General features: G+C 36.5%; 1 protein-coding gene across 7 annotated transcripts in view; it reads left to right on the top strand.

Annotated features, from left to right (window-relative positions):
• Positions 1 to 17,289, top strand: part of CNTN5 (contactin 5) — a 1,357,780-nt gene that overhangs the window by 811,800 nt on the left and 528,691 nt on the right. For all 7 annotated transcript variants that reach the window (XM_032426178.1, XM_032426172.1, XM_032426174.1 and 4 more), the window contains one exon: positions 6,285 to 6,506. In XM_032426178.1, the coding sequence (XP_032282069.1) occupies positions 6,285 to 6,506 (222 nt within the window). The remainder of the gene's footprint in view (positions 1 to 6,284; positions 6,507 to 17,289) is intronic.

Genomic DNA, 17,289 nt, shown 5'->3' with positions numbered 1-17,289 from the left:
TGTAATGCACATTCCCTAAGGTCTGATCTATGAGCAGTGAGAAAATAGAAGGAAAAATGATTAACGCATAACTAGATTCTGCTGACATCTTCAGCATAGAGATTCATTAAAAGTTTGAGCAACTGATGAAGATTTCTCTAACAAAGAATTCTGAGTCACTTTTCCTTCCAAACCCTGGACAGGAAGATGGAGAAAAGATGAGTAGGTCTTGCTTTAGCCAATAGAAACATAACAATATATAAGCAATGAGTTTTCTATAGATTCATAATTTCCATTAGTGACCAAAATTTTTTCTTAAGAATTTACTCATGAGAATATACCTGTCAGGAAAATAAAATTGTAACTATCCCCCTTCCATTTGCTACTCTTTTAATTCCTCAAGGTAAAATGAGTATTAAAATTTGGTATTTATTTTTTTTCATTTTGTAACCCAATCAAATCTGGAAGGCATAAGCCCAATATTCAATTATGTCCACCAGAGGTAGTAAGTGCAGATTATAATAAAAATTATATAGTTATCATTTATTGAGTTCTTACTATGAACCAGGCAAATTTCTAAGTGCTTTATGTGGATTACTTTATTTGATCTCTACAACAACCTATGAGGGAAAAAACTGTTGCTATCTCCAGCAAGGAAACTGAGGCATATTTTGTCCAAAGCCATAGATCTGCTATGAGGTAGAGTACATATTTAAATCCAAGCAATCTAACTTGGAGACTATTTTGCAAACAGGTTTACTGACAAAGCTGCTCTCATCCAAAATTCTCAATCAATAAAATGAGTGGCCAAGGTGTAGGAGGATGTATACACCAGAGCCAAGAGTAAAGTTTTCATTGCCAGAAACTGAGTCATGATGGCAACAAAGTAAAAAAGTTAAATGTTGGCAAGTATCCTCTCAAGGCACTCTGTTTTTTCTTTTCTTCCCCCCCCTTTTTCTTCATTATATGTATCATAGTTCTTATTTTTATACAGTTTTAGAATAATTTTATTTAATGTTCCTCTGCTAATATTTTACCAATTTATAATCCTCTACCAGTGCTCATATTTACTCACAACTGTATCCTCAGTTCCTAACACATAGTAGAATTTCAATGAAGAGTTGTTGGAAAAAAAAAAAATCAATGAATGCTGAATGAGAAAGGAGTGAATTAGGGAGAAAATGATGTTTAAGTTTGCTAAAAGAAACCAAGGGCTTATGTGTAGTAGGAAACCAGTCCAGAGCCCAAACAGAGTGTCACTCAGCAGTTATATTTCACTGAGTCTCTTTGAAATCTGGGGCCCAACCTATGCTTGCCATCATGACTCCATTTAAATGGAGAAGATATTTTTTTTTTTTCCACAATACCAACATTTAGAAGCTTAGAAGACAAAGAAGAATTAGCAAAGGCGATAAGGAGTAGCTAGTGAAACAGGAATAAAAACATGAGATGGTAGTGTACTGGAATCACATGAGGAAAATGTTTAAAGGAAAAAAAAGAATGGTTAACCATATTGAACGCTGCTCATAGGTGAAAACTGATCTTTAGATTTAGCAATGACCTAGTCGTTGTTCACCTGGAAGAGAGTCATTATTGTGGAATATTATAAGCAAGACTGCTTGCAATAGGCTCAAGGGAGAATGGCAGGAGAGGAATTGAACACAGTGACCATTGACAGCTCTTTTCAAGAAGTCTTGCTGTAAAGGAAAATCAGTGGGAGGAGTGGTAAGTTTAGATAGCATTTTTTAAAGGTTAGATCACTTTTTGTATGGTTATGAATTGGTGCTGAAGGAGAAAGAGAGGGAGTTTTCTAGAAAGACATCCTTGAGCAGTCAAGATGGGGTGGAATGAGATTCAATGCACCCAAGTGGAGGAGTTGGCTTTTAATAGAGGCACAGACAATTCAGTGAAAGCAAGGTAGCATATATGAATGTACATACAGGTGGGGATGCATGTGAGGGATCTACTCTTATGATTGCTTCTATTTTCTCAATTAAATAGGAGCACCATAATCAGGAAACCCAAAAATTGTGGAGCTTGAGGACAAAAGATAAGATGTAAATTATTCCATCCAGGGATATTAAATGGACTAGGGAAATGTGGTAGTATTGCTGGGAAACTTGAAGATCTCACTCGTAGTTAATATCATGAACTGTGTGACCTTTAGGCATGATTTTCTGTTCTTTCCCAGCTGCACTCAGAAGCACAGCATGTTGATGGTTGGATTTAAAGTAGATAGGGAGTTTAGTCTGTGAAAACAAGTGAGGGTAAGGGCCAGTGTGAGTGAAGGTACATTGAAGGAAGTAACTAAAGTAATGAACCACAAACTCTAAACTGGATAGGGAGGTAACTGGGGAAATGAGAGGACTGAAAGGGTATTAAGATCAGTAACTTGTAAATCTTAAAGAGGTTGAGATCCTAGAAAGAGGTGAACAATAAGATGAGATGGACAGAAATGCAACCACCTGAATTTAAACTTAGTAAGGTGATGCAGTATTTTTCACCCTCAACTGAACCCTGTACGTGTTAAATCAATTCAGTCTCTCTAAGTTGGGGGTTAAACAAAGTCTTATAATGGAAACCTCATTTTCCTATTTATTTATAGTAATGTATCTGTTTTCCAGAACTGAGGGTCCCCAGAACTGGGAGTAAAGAGTGGAGAAATTAGAGATGTCAGAAAAGGAGGCTGGATTGCTAGGAGGGCACCAGGTAGAAGAGTTGGAAATGCCCCCAAAAGAGGGACACCTCACTGAATTGATAGTTACTTACGCTCAGACCAGGAGACTATTAGATGCCACAGGCTAAGGCCAGGGTCTATATGTCTAATGCAATGGAATTGGCATTGTGGGGGTTCCAGACTCTCTTCCAGAGCTTGGAAAGTCCTCTTCACCTCCTTTCACTTTCACATTCACTGTGCATTTTATGTGGAACAGTAAGGCAGCTTTATTGCTGTGGGAACCCCTTCTCTTCAGGGCCAGCCTTTCCATACTGATCTTCAACACTGTCAACTGCTCCGTCATCAACATTGAAGGACTCTTCCCTTCTTTTTAGTAACTTCACACTTTCCTGCTTTTCCTCTTTCCTTTACAGGCTCCACTACCTCTGCTATTCTCTTAAATGCTGGTGCTTCTCAGGGTTCCATTTTCAACACTCTATTCCTCATTTTATGCATTTCTTTGGCAAGCTCATCTATTCTCATAGTTTAATAACCATCTATTTGGTTACCGTTTAATAATCTCTCATTAGCCTGTAACTCCCTTATGTTTACAAAATTTTCTAATCAAAACTCAAGCCCTCTACTTCCCCTAAACTGAATTCATGAGGTTTCAGCTCAAGCACATGCCTTTTCCTCCATCTTTATCCATCTTCTAGTAGCACAGAGTATCCCCAAATTCTTATTTTCCCTTCCTTGCCTCCATTTTAATCAATCAGTAATCTTAATGATTTTATTCCCATCTACCTTATATCACCTCTTCATTCCTGACTAATCTTTGCCTTTATTACAGCTTTAAGCTCTTGATATGTATTTTTTCTTTTTCTTTTTTCTTGTTCCAAATGACACTGCAGCCAGGGAGATCTTTCTAAAATTTCTACTGCTTTCCTTTCAGGGTCCTACCATTTTAGCATGGCATAGTAGGCATTTCATCATTATTCCCAGCTTACCTATCCAGACTTACTTCTCCTCTCACGTCTCTCCCTCACACTCTGAGCTCCTGATTATTTTAACTTACCAAGCACACCCTGCTGCCTTTCCTTTCCAGGTATTCATATATTTTCTTTCCTTTCTAGGATATCTTTCTTTCCCCACCCAGAACTTTGCTGAACTAATCACTAATGGTGTTTCAGGACTCAGATTAGATATAATTCAACTGGAAAGCATTTTATGATGGCCCTAGACTGAATGAGAAAAATTCCCACCCATCAGAGGAAGCCCCTAACTCCTTGAATTTACTTTTATATCCCATTGAATTAAAGTTCTCCTATAATTGCCTTTCTTCATCACTATATCACAAGCTCCTTGATGCCTGGTGCAATATCTTGTTCACCTTTGTATCCCTAGCATTTAGCCCCTACTGAGTCTCATTACATGTTTGCTGAATACATGAATGAATGAATAAATTGTCAGATTTCTAGTAACAGCTTTGGGTTCACTTTAATTGATGAAAAGGACTCTCCACTGCAACAGATGCAACTTATTATATAACAAATGAGGCCCTGGTGTGGAGCACACAGCCAAATTATCATTTGGCTCATCTCTATTTATACAGATTGCTATAAGCCAATTACTGTAGCACTTAGATAATATGTATTTTGTTAATATATATTAGCAACCTCAATGATGATCCTTATGAAGGCCTTTGTATTTTTCCACTGATTATCCTTCTCTGGCTTTAAAAACTATAAACCACATTCTCATGCTCCATTTTAATTTTTAACACTAGCATGGTACAGTTCTTTTTTTTTTCTTTTTATATATGAGCAGGGTAGACAACTGAAACACAAAGAAACAAACTACACTAAGAAATGAATAGGTTCAGGGGCGCCTGGCTGGCTCAGTCATTAAGCGTCTGCCTTCAGCTCAGGTCATGATCCCAGGGTCCTGGGATCGAGCCCCGCATCGGGCTCCCTGCTCAGCGGGGAGCCTACTTCTCCCCCTGCTTGTGTTCCCTCTCTCACTCTGTCTCTCTCTGTCAAATAAATAAAATCTTTAAAAAAAAAAAAAAAAAGAAATGAATAGGTTCAGAGACCACAACTACAAACTAACTTGAAGGAAAACTCATTCTCTTTTCAATTCCTTACACCTCTAGGTGCCAAAACTTGCATTTAATTCCAGGTTTTAAAGGAGATTTTATGTCTATCCATAATCTATTCTCATATAGTTTGCCCAGGAGAGGTTAGCTATTTTCAGTTAAAATTGATCCACCTTCACCATACTTGTAGTTGAACACAAGGACTAAAGGACATGAATCTCTTAACAGCTCCTGATAAGCTTGGATTACACATATCATACTCAATTTAAATGTGCAGAACATCTAAATTGAACATCTAAAAACATACTTTTTTCTAGTTTCAGAGAAATCATATTTACAGTTTCACAAAACAGAAAATGTTATACTTAATTCAAAGTTTAACACCTACTTAAGTGTTATTTTCAAATCACAGAAATAATTCTTGCATTCAAAAATATCTCTGAGACTGTACAATAATTCTAAATAATTTTCATTATGAGAAAGCTTACTCACAAAGATAAATTATTTTTTTTCAGATTAACATCCATTAAATTCAAATGTCAGATGCCCTCAACAAAAATGTGTTATTTTTAAAAATATTTCCAACATCAAGAAATTGTCAAATTCATTTGAGATTTGACATAGGAAAAAACTCCAATTCCTAATTGTTCTTTAGATTTCATAATAATTAGGTTGTATTTTTAAACATTTGATCTACACACTAACCTGACTCTCTCTCCTGGGGACATAAAAGAGTTAACATATTCTCCTTCAGGTACTATATATATCTTTTCTAATGAAAACCTTGAGAATTAAAACAAAATACAGTCAGGACATTTCTCAATAATCATTTAATGTAGGAATTTCATAACAGTGTCTCCACTTAATAATTAATATTAAGTCATATAAATTATATAACAAAATCTACAAAACAAATTTTGTCCAAAATTGTTTATTTTCCATTGTGAATTTGACTGCTTGTCAAGAATATGGGCATAACTTACAGTCTAGTCAAAAAACATACCGCAATTAGATGCATTTCCTACTAAGTGATAAATTTTACTCATGAAGATTCAATCTATAATTAAAGGATGTAACTGAGAATGTGGGTATTTTTTTCCTTTTTTTCCCATTTTTAATAATAAATAAGGAACTGATCTAATGTATGTGAATGGATATTTTAATAAGAAGATAAACAAAAAAAGTTAATTCCCAAATATTCCTGGCAAAGGAAGTAAGACTTGAATTTTCAGATGTCTTTCTTTTTTCCCTTTTTTTCTTCTTCGTTCCTCCTTTCTGTTCCTTTCCTTTCTTTTTCTTCTCTTTCCTTTCTTCCTTCATGACTTTTTTCTTTCCCTCTCTCTTGCAGATCCAACATTGAAACTAGCAGAATTTCCGGAAAATATTTTTAAAATATAAAAGTAATGTTTTATTTTATATTATTTTATTTTGCCACTATCTTTGTAGTTTTCATTTGGTTGTTAACAATGTCTTCAGAAAAAATAATTTTCACAGGAAAAAATAAAAGTCTCATCAGAATTCACTTTTTATTATTGTTTTGTTTTCTTTTTGCAGAATATTCTGGAGCTCTTCCTAATTTCCCTACTTCATATGCTGCTTTGCTAAGAATTAAAAAGAGTTCATCTTCATCCCTCTTTGGTTCAAAAATCAGGCCGCGATACAGTAATCCTTTATTAGGAACCCTGAGTGTTTCTTCACCAAGTTGGCGAGGAGCAACTCAACATTATTATTCCCCCATCAATCTTTATCATTCCTCAGATGCCTTCAAACAAGATGGTAAGTGTCAAAGGAAAACTGCATCTGTTGAAGTTAAACATGCAACAACCACTTCTTTCAAGACTATTGTAATTGGGGTCAAGGCTATTGCAACAGGGGATGGAGGTTAAAGTCAACTCCCTTAAAACAGAAAGTGGCAGAGTTTTTAAGATCTGGAAAAGTAGAGGACATTGAAGGAGAGATTGGTCAATGTGATTAGGGCATGTAAGGGTGGAAAATTTTTTTCTTTCTTTCCTTCTAGATTCTTTGGCTGGTCTAATAATTAAATTGGCATAACACAGATTAACAGGAGAAAAACAAATTTAATTTCATACATAGGAAGTGGCCAAAGCAGGCAGCTTTTATATCTTTTAGGCAAGGAAGCAATGGATTTGTGAAGAATCCGCAAGATAAATGGATTTGGGCTTGAGGTAGTAATTAATGAAGAAGTAACAAGGTTTGTTTATACAGTCTTCTTGGCCCTAAATTCACTATTTCTGGTGGTAAGGATGCCTTCTACCCTCCTGGTACAGAGAGAGTGCTTTTACATGGGAGATTGGTTTCCTGCCTTCAGGCGGAAGAAGGAGGGTTGGAGTATCCTTCTTGCATCAGCTGTTTCTTAAGTAACTTCATTTCAAAATAATCAATATACCAAAGTGGCATACTTTTAAGTGGCATATTCTGCTCTCCTTTAGCCATGTGTGTTTATTAACTGGTGCTTATTAAAGTTAGTCTCTTATCCTCCTATAGAGACTGGGAGATAGGGAGCCTTTTTATCGTGATAATTGCATTTCAAAGGAATGGTTGCCAGGTCCTTAAGAAAGTGTGCATTTAGCATTATTTTGAGTGGAAAATAAATAATGTAAATTTCCAACACTAAGACATCGGTTAAATTAAGGACTACTGAATAGCTATTAACATTAAGGTTTGAACATTTCTAAATGTTCTCTAATTCTGTTGTTTTTGAATATATCAACAAAATAATACAAGGTTAGTTAACTGTCAGAGAAAAGCACTAGCAACTGATTATTACTAGGGTCTGTTCCAGGCTCTTTTGTATAGCTTATCTCAGTAATTCTCTCAACAAATATGTGAAGTGGATATTCTTACTGTCTTCTATGTAAATAGAAACTCAGAAGCAGATAAGCATCTTTAACAAGGTCACACTGCTAATAAGCAGGCAATTTTTATTCATATATCTACTGATTTTAAGTCCAATACACTGGGCTACATTTCAATTATGATTGATGAAGGACTAAACATTCAAAGAAACATTTTGCAAGAACTAAACTATTTGGAAATATCCTAGAAATGTCATACTAGGTTGCTGTGCCAAGCACAGGCAAACTCATGCCTCATGATTATGCCAGTTGTTGCCATGTGAACATCATCTCAAAGAGTTGGCATTTAAATTTTATTTAAGCATAATATTAGCTCCTTAAAAATGTTTTAGTTTTTTAATAGTATAATTTTAAAATTCCCATAATGCATTCTGTGAAAAGCAATATCAAGAGAATTAGAAGACAAGCCACGGACTGGGGGAAAATATTTGCAAAAGACACATCTGATAAAGGACTATTATCCAAAATTTACAAAGAATTCTTAAAACTCAACATAAAACAATAAACAACCTAATTTTAAAAAATGAGCCAAAGACCCTGACACTTCACTAAAGATACACAGATGTCAAATAATCATATGAAAAAATGGACAACATCACTTGTCATCAAGAAATGAAAATTAAAATGAGATACCAGTACATACCTTTTAGAATGGCCAAAATCCAGAACACTAAAAATACCAAATGCTAGAGAACACTCATTGATTGCTGGTAGGAATACAAAATTTTACAGCCACTTTGAAAGACAGTTTGGTGGTTTCTTACAAAACTAAACATACTCTTACCAATATGATCCAACATTTGCACTTCTTGGTATTTATCTAAGGGAATTGAAAATTTATGTCTACATAAAAACCTACACACGGATGTTTATACCAGCATTATTCATAATTGCCAAATCTTGGATACAATTAAGATGTCCTTCAGGAGGTGACTGGATAAATAAACTGATACATCTAGACAATGGAATATTATTCAGCACTAAAAAGAAATGAGTGATTAAGCTATGAAAAGACATGGAGGATCCTTAAATGTATATTTCCAAGTGAAAGAAGCCAATCTGAAAAGACACATATTGTATGATTCCAACTATTTAACATTCTGGGGTAAAAAAATAATGGAGACAGTAAAAAGATTAGTGTCAATGATGGGGGTTGAGAAAGAGATGAATAAGCAGAGCACAGAGGAATTTTAGGATCATTAAAATACTTGGAATATCAAAATGATGGATATAAGTCATTAAAAATTTGTTTAAACCCACAAAATGTACAAAACCAAGAGTGGACACTAATGTAAATGGGATTTTGAGTGATCACAATGTGTCAAATTATGTTTATCTTTAGTTAAAAAAAAAAATACCATTCTGGCAAATGATGTTGCTAATAGGGGAAGATATGCATGTGTGGGAGTGAAGTGTTTATGAGAAATCTCTACCTTCCTCTAAGTTGTGTTGTAAATCTAAAATTGCTCTTAAAAAAATAAAGTCTTGGGGAGCCTGGCTGCCTCAGTCAGAAGAGCATGTGACTCTTGATCTTGGGGTCTTGAGTTCTAGCCCCACATTGGGTGTAGAGATTACTAAAAAAATAAATAAGTAAATAAATAAACAAACAAACAAATGAAGTCTTTTTAAAAAATTCCTATTATATTAACTTCAGTGTCACAGTCATTAAGCAGAGATGTGTTGGGATTTGTGTTCTTTAGGCATAATTATTTTATGGAACTGCAACAAAATAGAATGTGTTGAGTGGTCAGAACTACAGGATACTCTTATATTTGGTAACTTTGGTACCAACTAGTGTTCTACTCCTTTGTTCTTTTGTTCCAAGTATAAATTAACATAGCTCACAATGATAAATAAAATACAACTAGAAAATATGAATTCACACACATGAAAATGATGAAAACAACAAAAATTGTAACATAAAATGGAGCCCGGCTTAAGACTAATTCAACGTGTCTACTGTAAGTGCCAACATACCGGCTGTAAGCTAGTCCCCATTTTGGGTAATTAACAGTCAAGGAAAAATAAACTCTGGTCAGTTAGATATGTTCCAGTGTTTCAAAGATTAAAGTGAAATAGTTATTCAGTAGAAGCATCGCTATTTCTGACACTAAGATCAGACAAATTTTTGGGGAGTTTCCTCATTAAGAGTTTGTTATTTGGTGTAATGACCGTGACCTGAACATTATTCTTATTGTGTGCATAACAATGAGTTTTATCAGCTTTAATAAAGGTAGATGAAACCTAATCATCAACCACAAAATGAGAAGTAATTATCTAAAACTGTGCTTCTTAGTCTTTAATATGCATACAATCACTTGACAACCTTGTTAAAATAGATACCCTTTCAATAGACCAGGAGTAAGGCCAGATAATCTGCATTTATAAAAAGCTCCCAGGTGATGTTGATGCTGCTGATTGCTGAAACATGCTTTGAATAGCAAGTCTCCAGGCTGGGGATTGTTTCAATATAATTTAAGTCTTTCACTGCTCTAACTTAATCCATATTTAGAGTATCAGGAAGAATGGAGAGTTTGAGTATTTCCCAAGTAATCCTCCATAGCTATTGTTTTCTCATCCCAGAATTTGATAGATCTTGGGTAGATGTGACTTTGAGTGTGTTCTCTCAATACCCTGACATATGGCTTTTGTCAGGTAATTCCCTTTAGCCTTAATAGAGAGTTAAGTCGGGGTTGACATGCTCTTGTGAAAAATGAGAAAACTAACAAAACCTGAATAGAAAACCATCCCACTCCTGCTCAGAGTACCCCAAGATAAAGTTAAGATTTTTCTGAAAAGTTTAAAAATCTAGTTTGCAGAGAAATTTGAGAAAGCAATTTTACTCTTGTATATAAAACCTGGAAAACAAGGAACTATAAAAGTATGTTCATTGCATTATATGTTTAATAGCAAAAAATTGGAGATAACTCAGATATTCATCAGAAGGGAAATGGACAAATTGTAATTTTTCATGTTTTGAAAAATTAAAATGGTTAAAGTGAATAAACTATATATTTAAGAAACAAAATGGATATACCTCAAAAGATAATGTTTAGTGAACAAGAAAGTTATAGAATACTACACATAATTTATCATATATGTAAAAAGATTAAAAATCAAAATAATATATACTATTTATGGATATGAATATGTGGTACAATTTTAAAAACATGAATGTGAGGTATCAAGTTGACTATAATGCTTATCTGTCAGGACAAAGGGAGAATGAGAGCAAATAAATGGCACCAGGATAGGGAAGGTAGATGACCTCAACTTTGTGATATTTTATTTCTTAAAATAAAAAATCTGAAACATATGATGAAGCTTGTACTAGGTAAAATCTAAAATGGTTCACAATGATTCTCACCTCCTGGTATTTACAGTGCAATCCTTTCTCTTCAACTGTGGGCCAAAGCTAGTAATCTGCTTCTGGAGAATAGATTATGGCAAAAGTAATGAAATAGGATTTCCAACATTAGGTTATGTAAAACTGTCTTCCATCTAACTTCCATTCCAAAGAAGAACGCATAATCAAGATCTGAATAAACAAAGTTCAATGGACTATAGCGATTAGCTGCCTAAAGAAGAATACCAACCTGTTGAGGTGATCACAAGATAACACAGAGAATTAAAATAGATGAATCTGCTTGGAGGAGCAAGATGGCGGAGTAGGAGACCTAAATTTTTTCTGGTCTGAGGAATTCAGCTAGATAGGGATCCAACCATTCTGAACACCTACAAACTCAACAGGAGATTGAAGATAAGAATAGCAGCAACTCTCTGAACAGAACAGCGACCACTTTCTGGAAGGTAGGATGTGCGGAGAAGTGAATCCGAGGTGATATTCGGGAAGATAGACGGCAGGGGAGGGGGCCTCCATCAGCTGCTACTGGCAAGTGATAGAGCAGCAGAGCACAAAATTGAAACTTTTAGAAGTCGGCTCCGCTGAAAGACGTCGCTCCAGTGGCTAAGAGGGGGGTGCAACACTCGCTGGGACAGAGTGGTCTCAGGACCCTCGGGGTCACAGGAAGACCGGGGTGTCTGAGTGCAGCAGAGCTCCCAGGTATCGGAGCAAGGAAGCCGGCTGCAGAGACAGAGCCAAGGAGTGGACTCTCAGCTCGGGGTTGCCACAGACTGTGATCCACATTGCAGTCGGGCCACTACTCTTCCAGCAGGGACCCAACAAGCAGCAGATCTGGGGAGACTCACCTTCTTCCCCAGGGAGGAGTGGTGCAGGAGTGCACCGCAGGAATCTACTGGTTTGGAGACTCCACACGGGGTCGTGTGCCAGAGATAGAAATGCTCAGTCACAGGCCGGGTGAGCATGGAGTGCTGCCAGAGACCAGGGAGATGGGAGTGATTGACTGCTTTTCTCTGGGGGCGCATGGAGGAGTGGGGCCCTAAATTGTCAGCTCCTCCAAGGCGGAGATTGGGAGTCTGCCATTTTCACTCTCCTCCTTCAAAGCTGTACAGAAAGCTTGCAGGGAACAAAAGCTACCAAGAGCAAACCCGAGCTGCTTATTTAGCCCTGCCCCCAGCAGGGGCAGGGCAATTCTACCTCCAAGAAAGACATTTGGGAACCATGGCAACAGGCCCCTCCCCCAGAAGATCAGTGAAAAGAGCCCGCCAAGACCAAGTTTACCAATCAATGAGAATGGCAGAACTCCAGCACTAGAGGAATACAGCACATAGAATTCATGGCTTTTTTCCCATGACTCTTTAGTCTTTCAGAGTTAATTTTTTTAATTTTCTTTTTTTTCTGAATTTTTCTTTTTCCCTTTTTCAGCCAACATCTTATTAATCCCTTTTTTACAAAATCTTTTTTATTCTACATTTTTATAGTCATATTCTATCCCTTCATAGTAGATAACCTTATTTTTGGCATATATATATAAGATGTTCTCTCTTTAAAATTTTGGGATACAGTTTCTTCTAACAGACCAAAATATACCCTAAATCTCTAGTGTATGGCTTTGTTCTAGAATCCTGCCTGATCACATTCTCCCTCCCCATTTTTTTTTTAATTCCTCTTCTTTCTTTTTTTCAACCAACTTCCTCTCTTATCAATTCCTTTTATAAAATCTTTTATAAATTTCATCTTTACAGTCATATTCCATCCCTTCATCATATCAACCCTAAAATTAGATTTTAAACCAAAGACTGTAATAAGAGATGAGGAAGGACACTATATCCTACTTAAAGGGTCTATCCAACAAGAAGATCTAACAATTATAAATATCTATGCCTCTAACATGGGAGCAGCCACTTATATAAGGCAATAAATAACAAAAGCAAAGAAACACATCAACAATAATACAATAATAGTGGGGGACTTTAACACGCCCCTCACTGAAATGGACACAGCATCTAAGCAAAAGATCAACAAGGAAATAAAGACTTTAAGTGACACACTCGACCAAATGGACTTCACAGATATATTCAGAACATTCCATCCCAAAGCAACAGAATACACATTCTTCTCTAGTGCTCATGGAACATTCTCCAGAATAGATCACATCCTAAGTCACAAATCAGTTCTCAACCGGTACCAAAAGATTGGGATCATTCCCTGACTATTTTCAGACCACAATGCTTTGAAACTAGAACTCAATCACAAGAGGAAAGTCGGAAAGAACTCAAATACATGGAGGCTAAAGAGCATCCTACTAAAGAACGAATGGGTCAACCAGGAAATTAAAGAAGAATTAAAACAATTCATGGAAACCAATGAAAATGAAAACACAACTGTTCAAAATCTTTGGGATGCAGCAAAGGCAGTCCTAAGAGGAAAGCATATAGCAATACAAGCCTTTCTCAAGAAACAAGAAAGGTCTCAAGTACACAACCTCACCCTACACCTAAGGAGCTGGAGAAAGAACAGCAAATAAAGCCTAAAGCCAGCAGGAGAAGAGAAATAATAAGGATCAGAGCAGAAATCAATGAAATAGAAACCAAAAGAACAGTAGAACAGATCAACAAAACTAGGAGCTGGTTCTTTGAAAGAATTAACAAGATTGATAAACCCCTGGCCAGACTTATCAAAAAGAAAAGAGAAATGACCCAAATAAATAAAATCATGAATGAAAGAGGAGAGATCACAACCAACACTAAAGAAATACAAACAATTATAAGAACATATTATGAGCAACTCTATGCCAGCACATTAGATAACCTGGAAGAAATGGATGCATTCCTAGAGATGTATCAACTACCAAAACTGAACCAGGAAGAAATAGAAAACCTGAACAGACCTATAACCACTAAGGAAATTGAAGCAGTCATCAAAAATATCCCAACAAACAAAAGCCCAGGGCCAGATGGCTTCCCAGGGGAATTCTACCAAACATTTAAAGAATTAATATCTATTCTTCTGAAACTGTTCCAAAAAATAGAAATGGAAGAAAAACTTCCAAACTGGTTTTATGAGGCCACTATTACCTTGATCTCCAAACCAGACAAAGACCCCATCAAAAAGGAGAATTACAGACCAATATCCTTGATGAACATGGATGCAAAAATTCTCACCAAAATACTAGCCAATAGGATCCAACAGTACATGAAAAGGATTATTCACCACGACCAAGTCGGATTTATCCCTGGGCTGCAAGGTTGGTTCAACATCTGCAAATCAATCAACGTGATACAATACATTAACAAAACAAAGAACAAGAATCAATAGATGCAGAAAAAGGTATTTGACAAAGTACAGCATCCTTTCTTGATCAAACTCTTCAGATTATAGGGATAGAGGGTACATACCTCAATATCATAAAAGCCATCTATGAAAAACCCACAGCAAATATCATTCTCAATGGGGAAAAACTGAGAGCTTTCCCCCTAAGGTCAGGAACACAGCAGGGATGTCCACTATCACCACTGCTATTCAACATGATACTAGAAGTCCTAGCCACAGCAATCAGAAAACAAAAAGAAATAAAAGACATCCAAATCGGCAAAGAAGAAGTCAAACTCTCACTCTCTGTGGATGATATGATACTTTATGTGGAAAACCCAAAAGACTCCACCCAAAAGTGCTAGAACTCATACAGGAATTCAGTAAAGTGGCAAGATATAAAATCAATGCACAGGAATCAGTGGCATTACTATACACCAACAAGACAGAAGAAAGAGAAATTAAGGAGTCGATCCCATTTACAATGGCACCCAAAACCATAAGATACCTAGGAATAAATCTAGCCAAAGAAGAAAATAATCTGTACTCAGAAAACTATAAAATAAAAATACTAACAAAATGGAACAAATAATCCTAAAATTTGTATGGAACAAGAAAAGACCCCAAATAGTCAGAAGAATGTTGAAAAAGAAAAGCAAAGCTGGTGGCATCACAATTCCGGACTTCAAGCTCTATTACAAAGCTGTCATCATCCAGGCAGTATGGTACTGGCACAAAAACGGACACACAGATCAATGGAACAGAATAGAGAGCCCAGAAATGGACCCTCAACTCTATGGTCAACTAATCTTCAACAAAGCAGGAAAGAATGTCCAATGGAAAAAAGACAGTCTCTTCAACAAATGGTGTTGGGAAAATTGGACAGCCACATGCAGAAGAATGAAACTGGACCATTTCCTTACACCACACACAAAAATAGACTCCATATGGTTGAAAGACCTAAATGTGAGACAGGTGTCTAACAAAATCCTAAAGGAGAACACAGGCAGCAACCTCTTCGACCTCAGCCGCAGCAACTTCTTCCTAGAAACATTGCCAAAGGCAAGGGAAGCAAGGGCAAAAATGAACTATTGGGACTTCATCAAGATAAAAAGCTTTTGCACAGCAAAAGAAACAGTCAACAAAACCAAAAGACAACCGACAGAATGGGAGAAGATATTTGCAAATGACGTATCAGATAAAGGGCTAGTATCCAAAATCTATAAAGAACTTATCAAACTCAACACTCAAAGCACAAATGATCCAATCAATAAATGGGCAGAAGACATGAACAGACATTTTTCCAAAGAAGACATCCAAATGGCCAACAGACACATGAAAAAGTGCTCAACATCGCTCTGCATCAGGGAAATCCAAATCAAAACCTCAATGAGATACCACCTTACACCAGTGAGAATGGCAAAAACTAACAAGTCAGGAAATGACAGATGTTGGCAGGGATGTGGAGAAATGGGAGCCCTCCTACACTGTTGGTGTGAATGCAAGCTGGTGCAGCCATTCTGGAAAACAGTATGGAGGTTCCTCAAAAAGTTGAAAATAGAGCTATCATATGACCCAGCATTTGCAATACTGGGTATTTACCCCAAAGATACAAATGTAGGGATCCGAAGGGGTACATGCACCCCAATGTTTATAGCAGCAAAGTCCACAATAGCCAAACTATGAAAAGAGCCAAGATGTCCATCGACAGATGAATGGATAAAGATGTGGTATATATATGCAATGGAATATTATGCAGCCATCATAAGGAATGAAATCTTGCCATTTGCCATGACATGGATGGAACTGGAGGGTATTATGCTGAGCAAAATAAGTCAATCAGAGAAAGACATGTATCATATGATCTCACTGATATGAGTAATTCTTAATCTCAGGAAACAAACTGAGGGTTGCTGAATGGTGGGGGGTGGGATGGATGGGGTGGCTGGGTGATAGACACTGGGGACAGTATGTGCTATGGTGAGTGTTGTGAATTGTGTAAGACTGTTGAATCACAGACCTGTACCTCTGAAACAAATAATACATTATATGTTAAAAAAAAAAATAAAGAAGAACATTGCAGGTAGGGGAAAATGAAAGGGGGGAAATCGGAGGGGGAGACAAACCATGAGAGACTATGGACTCTGAAAAACAAACTGAGGCTTCTAGAGGGAATGGGGGTGGGGGATGGGTTAGCCTGGTGATGGGTATTAAAGAGGGCACGTACTGAATGGAGCACGGGGTGTTATATGCAAACAATGAATCATGGAACACTACATCAAAAACTGATGATGTAATGTATGGTGATTAATATAACATAATAAAATAAAATAAAATAAAATAAAATAAAATAAATAAAATAGGAGAATCTCAGGAAGACAACCTTAAAATTATGATATTGTGAGAAGAATCCTCTGTTGAAAATGTAGAAGTATGGTGAGGACATCAACAAAATTAAAAAAGGTTATATGTTTATTATCTCACAGTTTCTATGAGACAGGAACCCATTGTGGCTAAATGGGTCTTGTGTCTTTCACAAAATGGGACTGTAGTCTCATCCCAACACTCAAATGGTATGGGTCCACTTATAAACACACTCATATGTTGTTGGTAGAATTGAGTTCCTGAGAATTGTTGGACTGAATGCTGTAATTATTCATGGACTGTTGGCCAAAGGCCATTCTCAGTGATACTCTTCCATAGAGTAGCTGGCAATATGGTAGCCAACTTCCAACAGCAGGAGCAAGCCAGACCAAGAGAAGACTTCAAGAAGAGTAGAATAGTCAGACACTAACACTTGATTCAGGTGAGGAAGTGGAAACAGTTAATGAATAAAAAATTTTGAGCTAAATTCATGAAGCAAAAAAGAGAAATGGAGCAGGGAAAATGTTGTTCATTGGAGTCGAGTGAAGTCCTCAGAATTATTTTGCTTTCAACTTGATATTATTATTTTAGGTAATGATTATCCTCACTTCAAATTTCATGTGCAAATGTTCCACCCAACAAGAAG

This window comes from Phoca vitulina, unplaced genomic scaffold, assembly GCF_004348235.1.
Source record: "Phoca vitulina isolate PV1807 unplaced genomic scaffold, GSC_HSeal_1.0 scaffold34, whole genome shotgun sequence".
Classification (NCBI taxonomy): Eukaryota; Metazoa; Chordata; class Mammalia; order Carnivora; family Phocidae; genus Phoca; species Phoca vitulina.
Note: the sequence above shows the minus strand (reverse complement) of the source record. Positions and strands in the feature narration are given on the sequence as shown.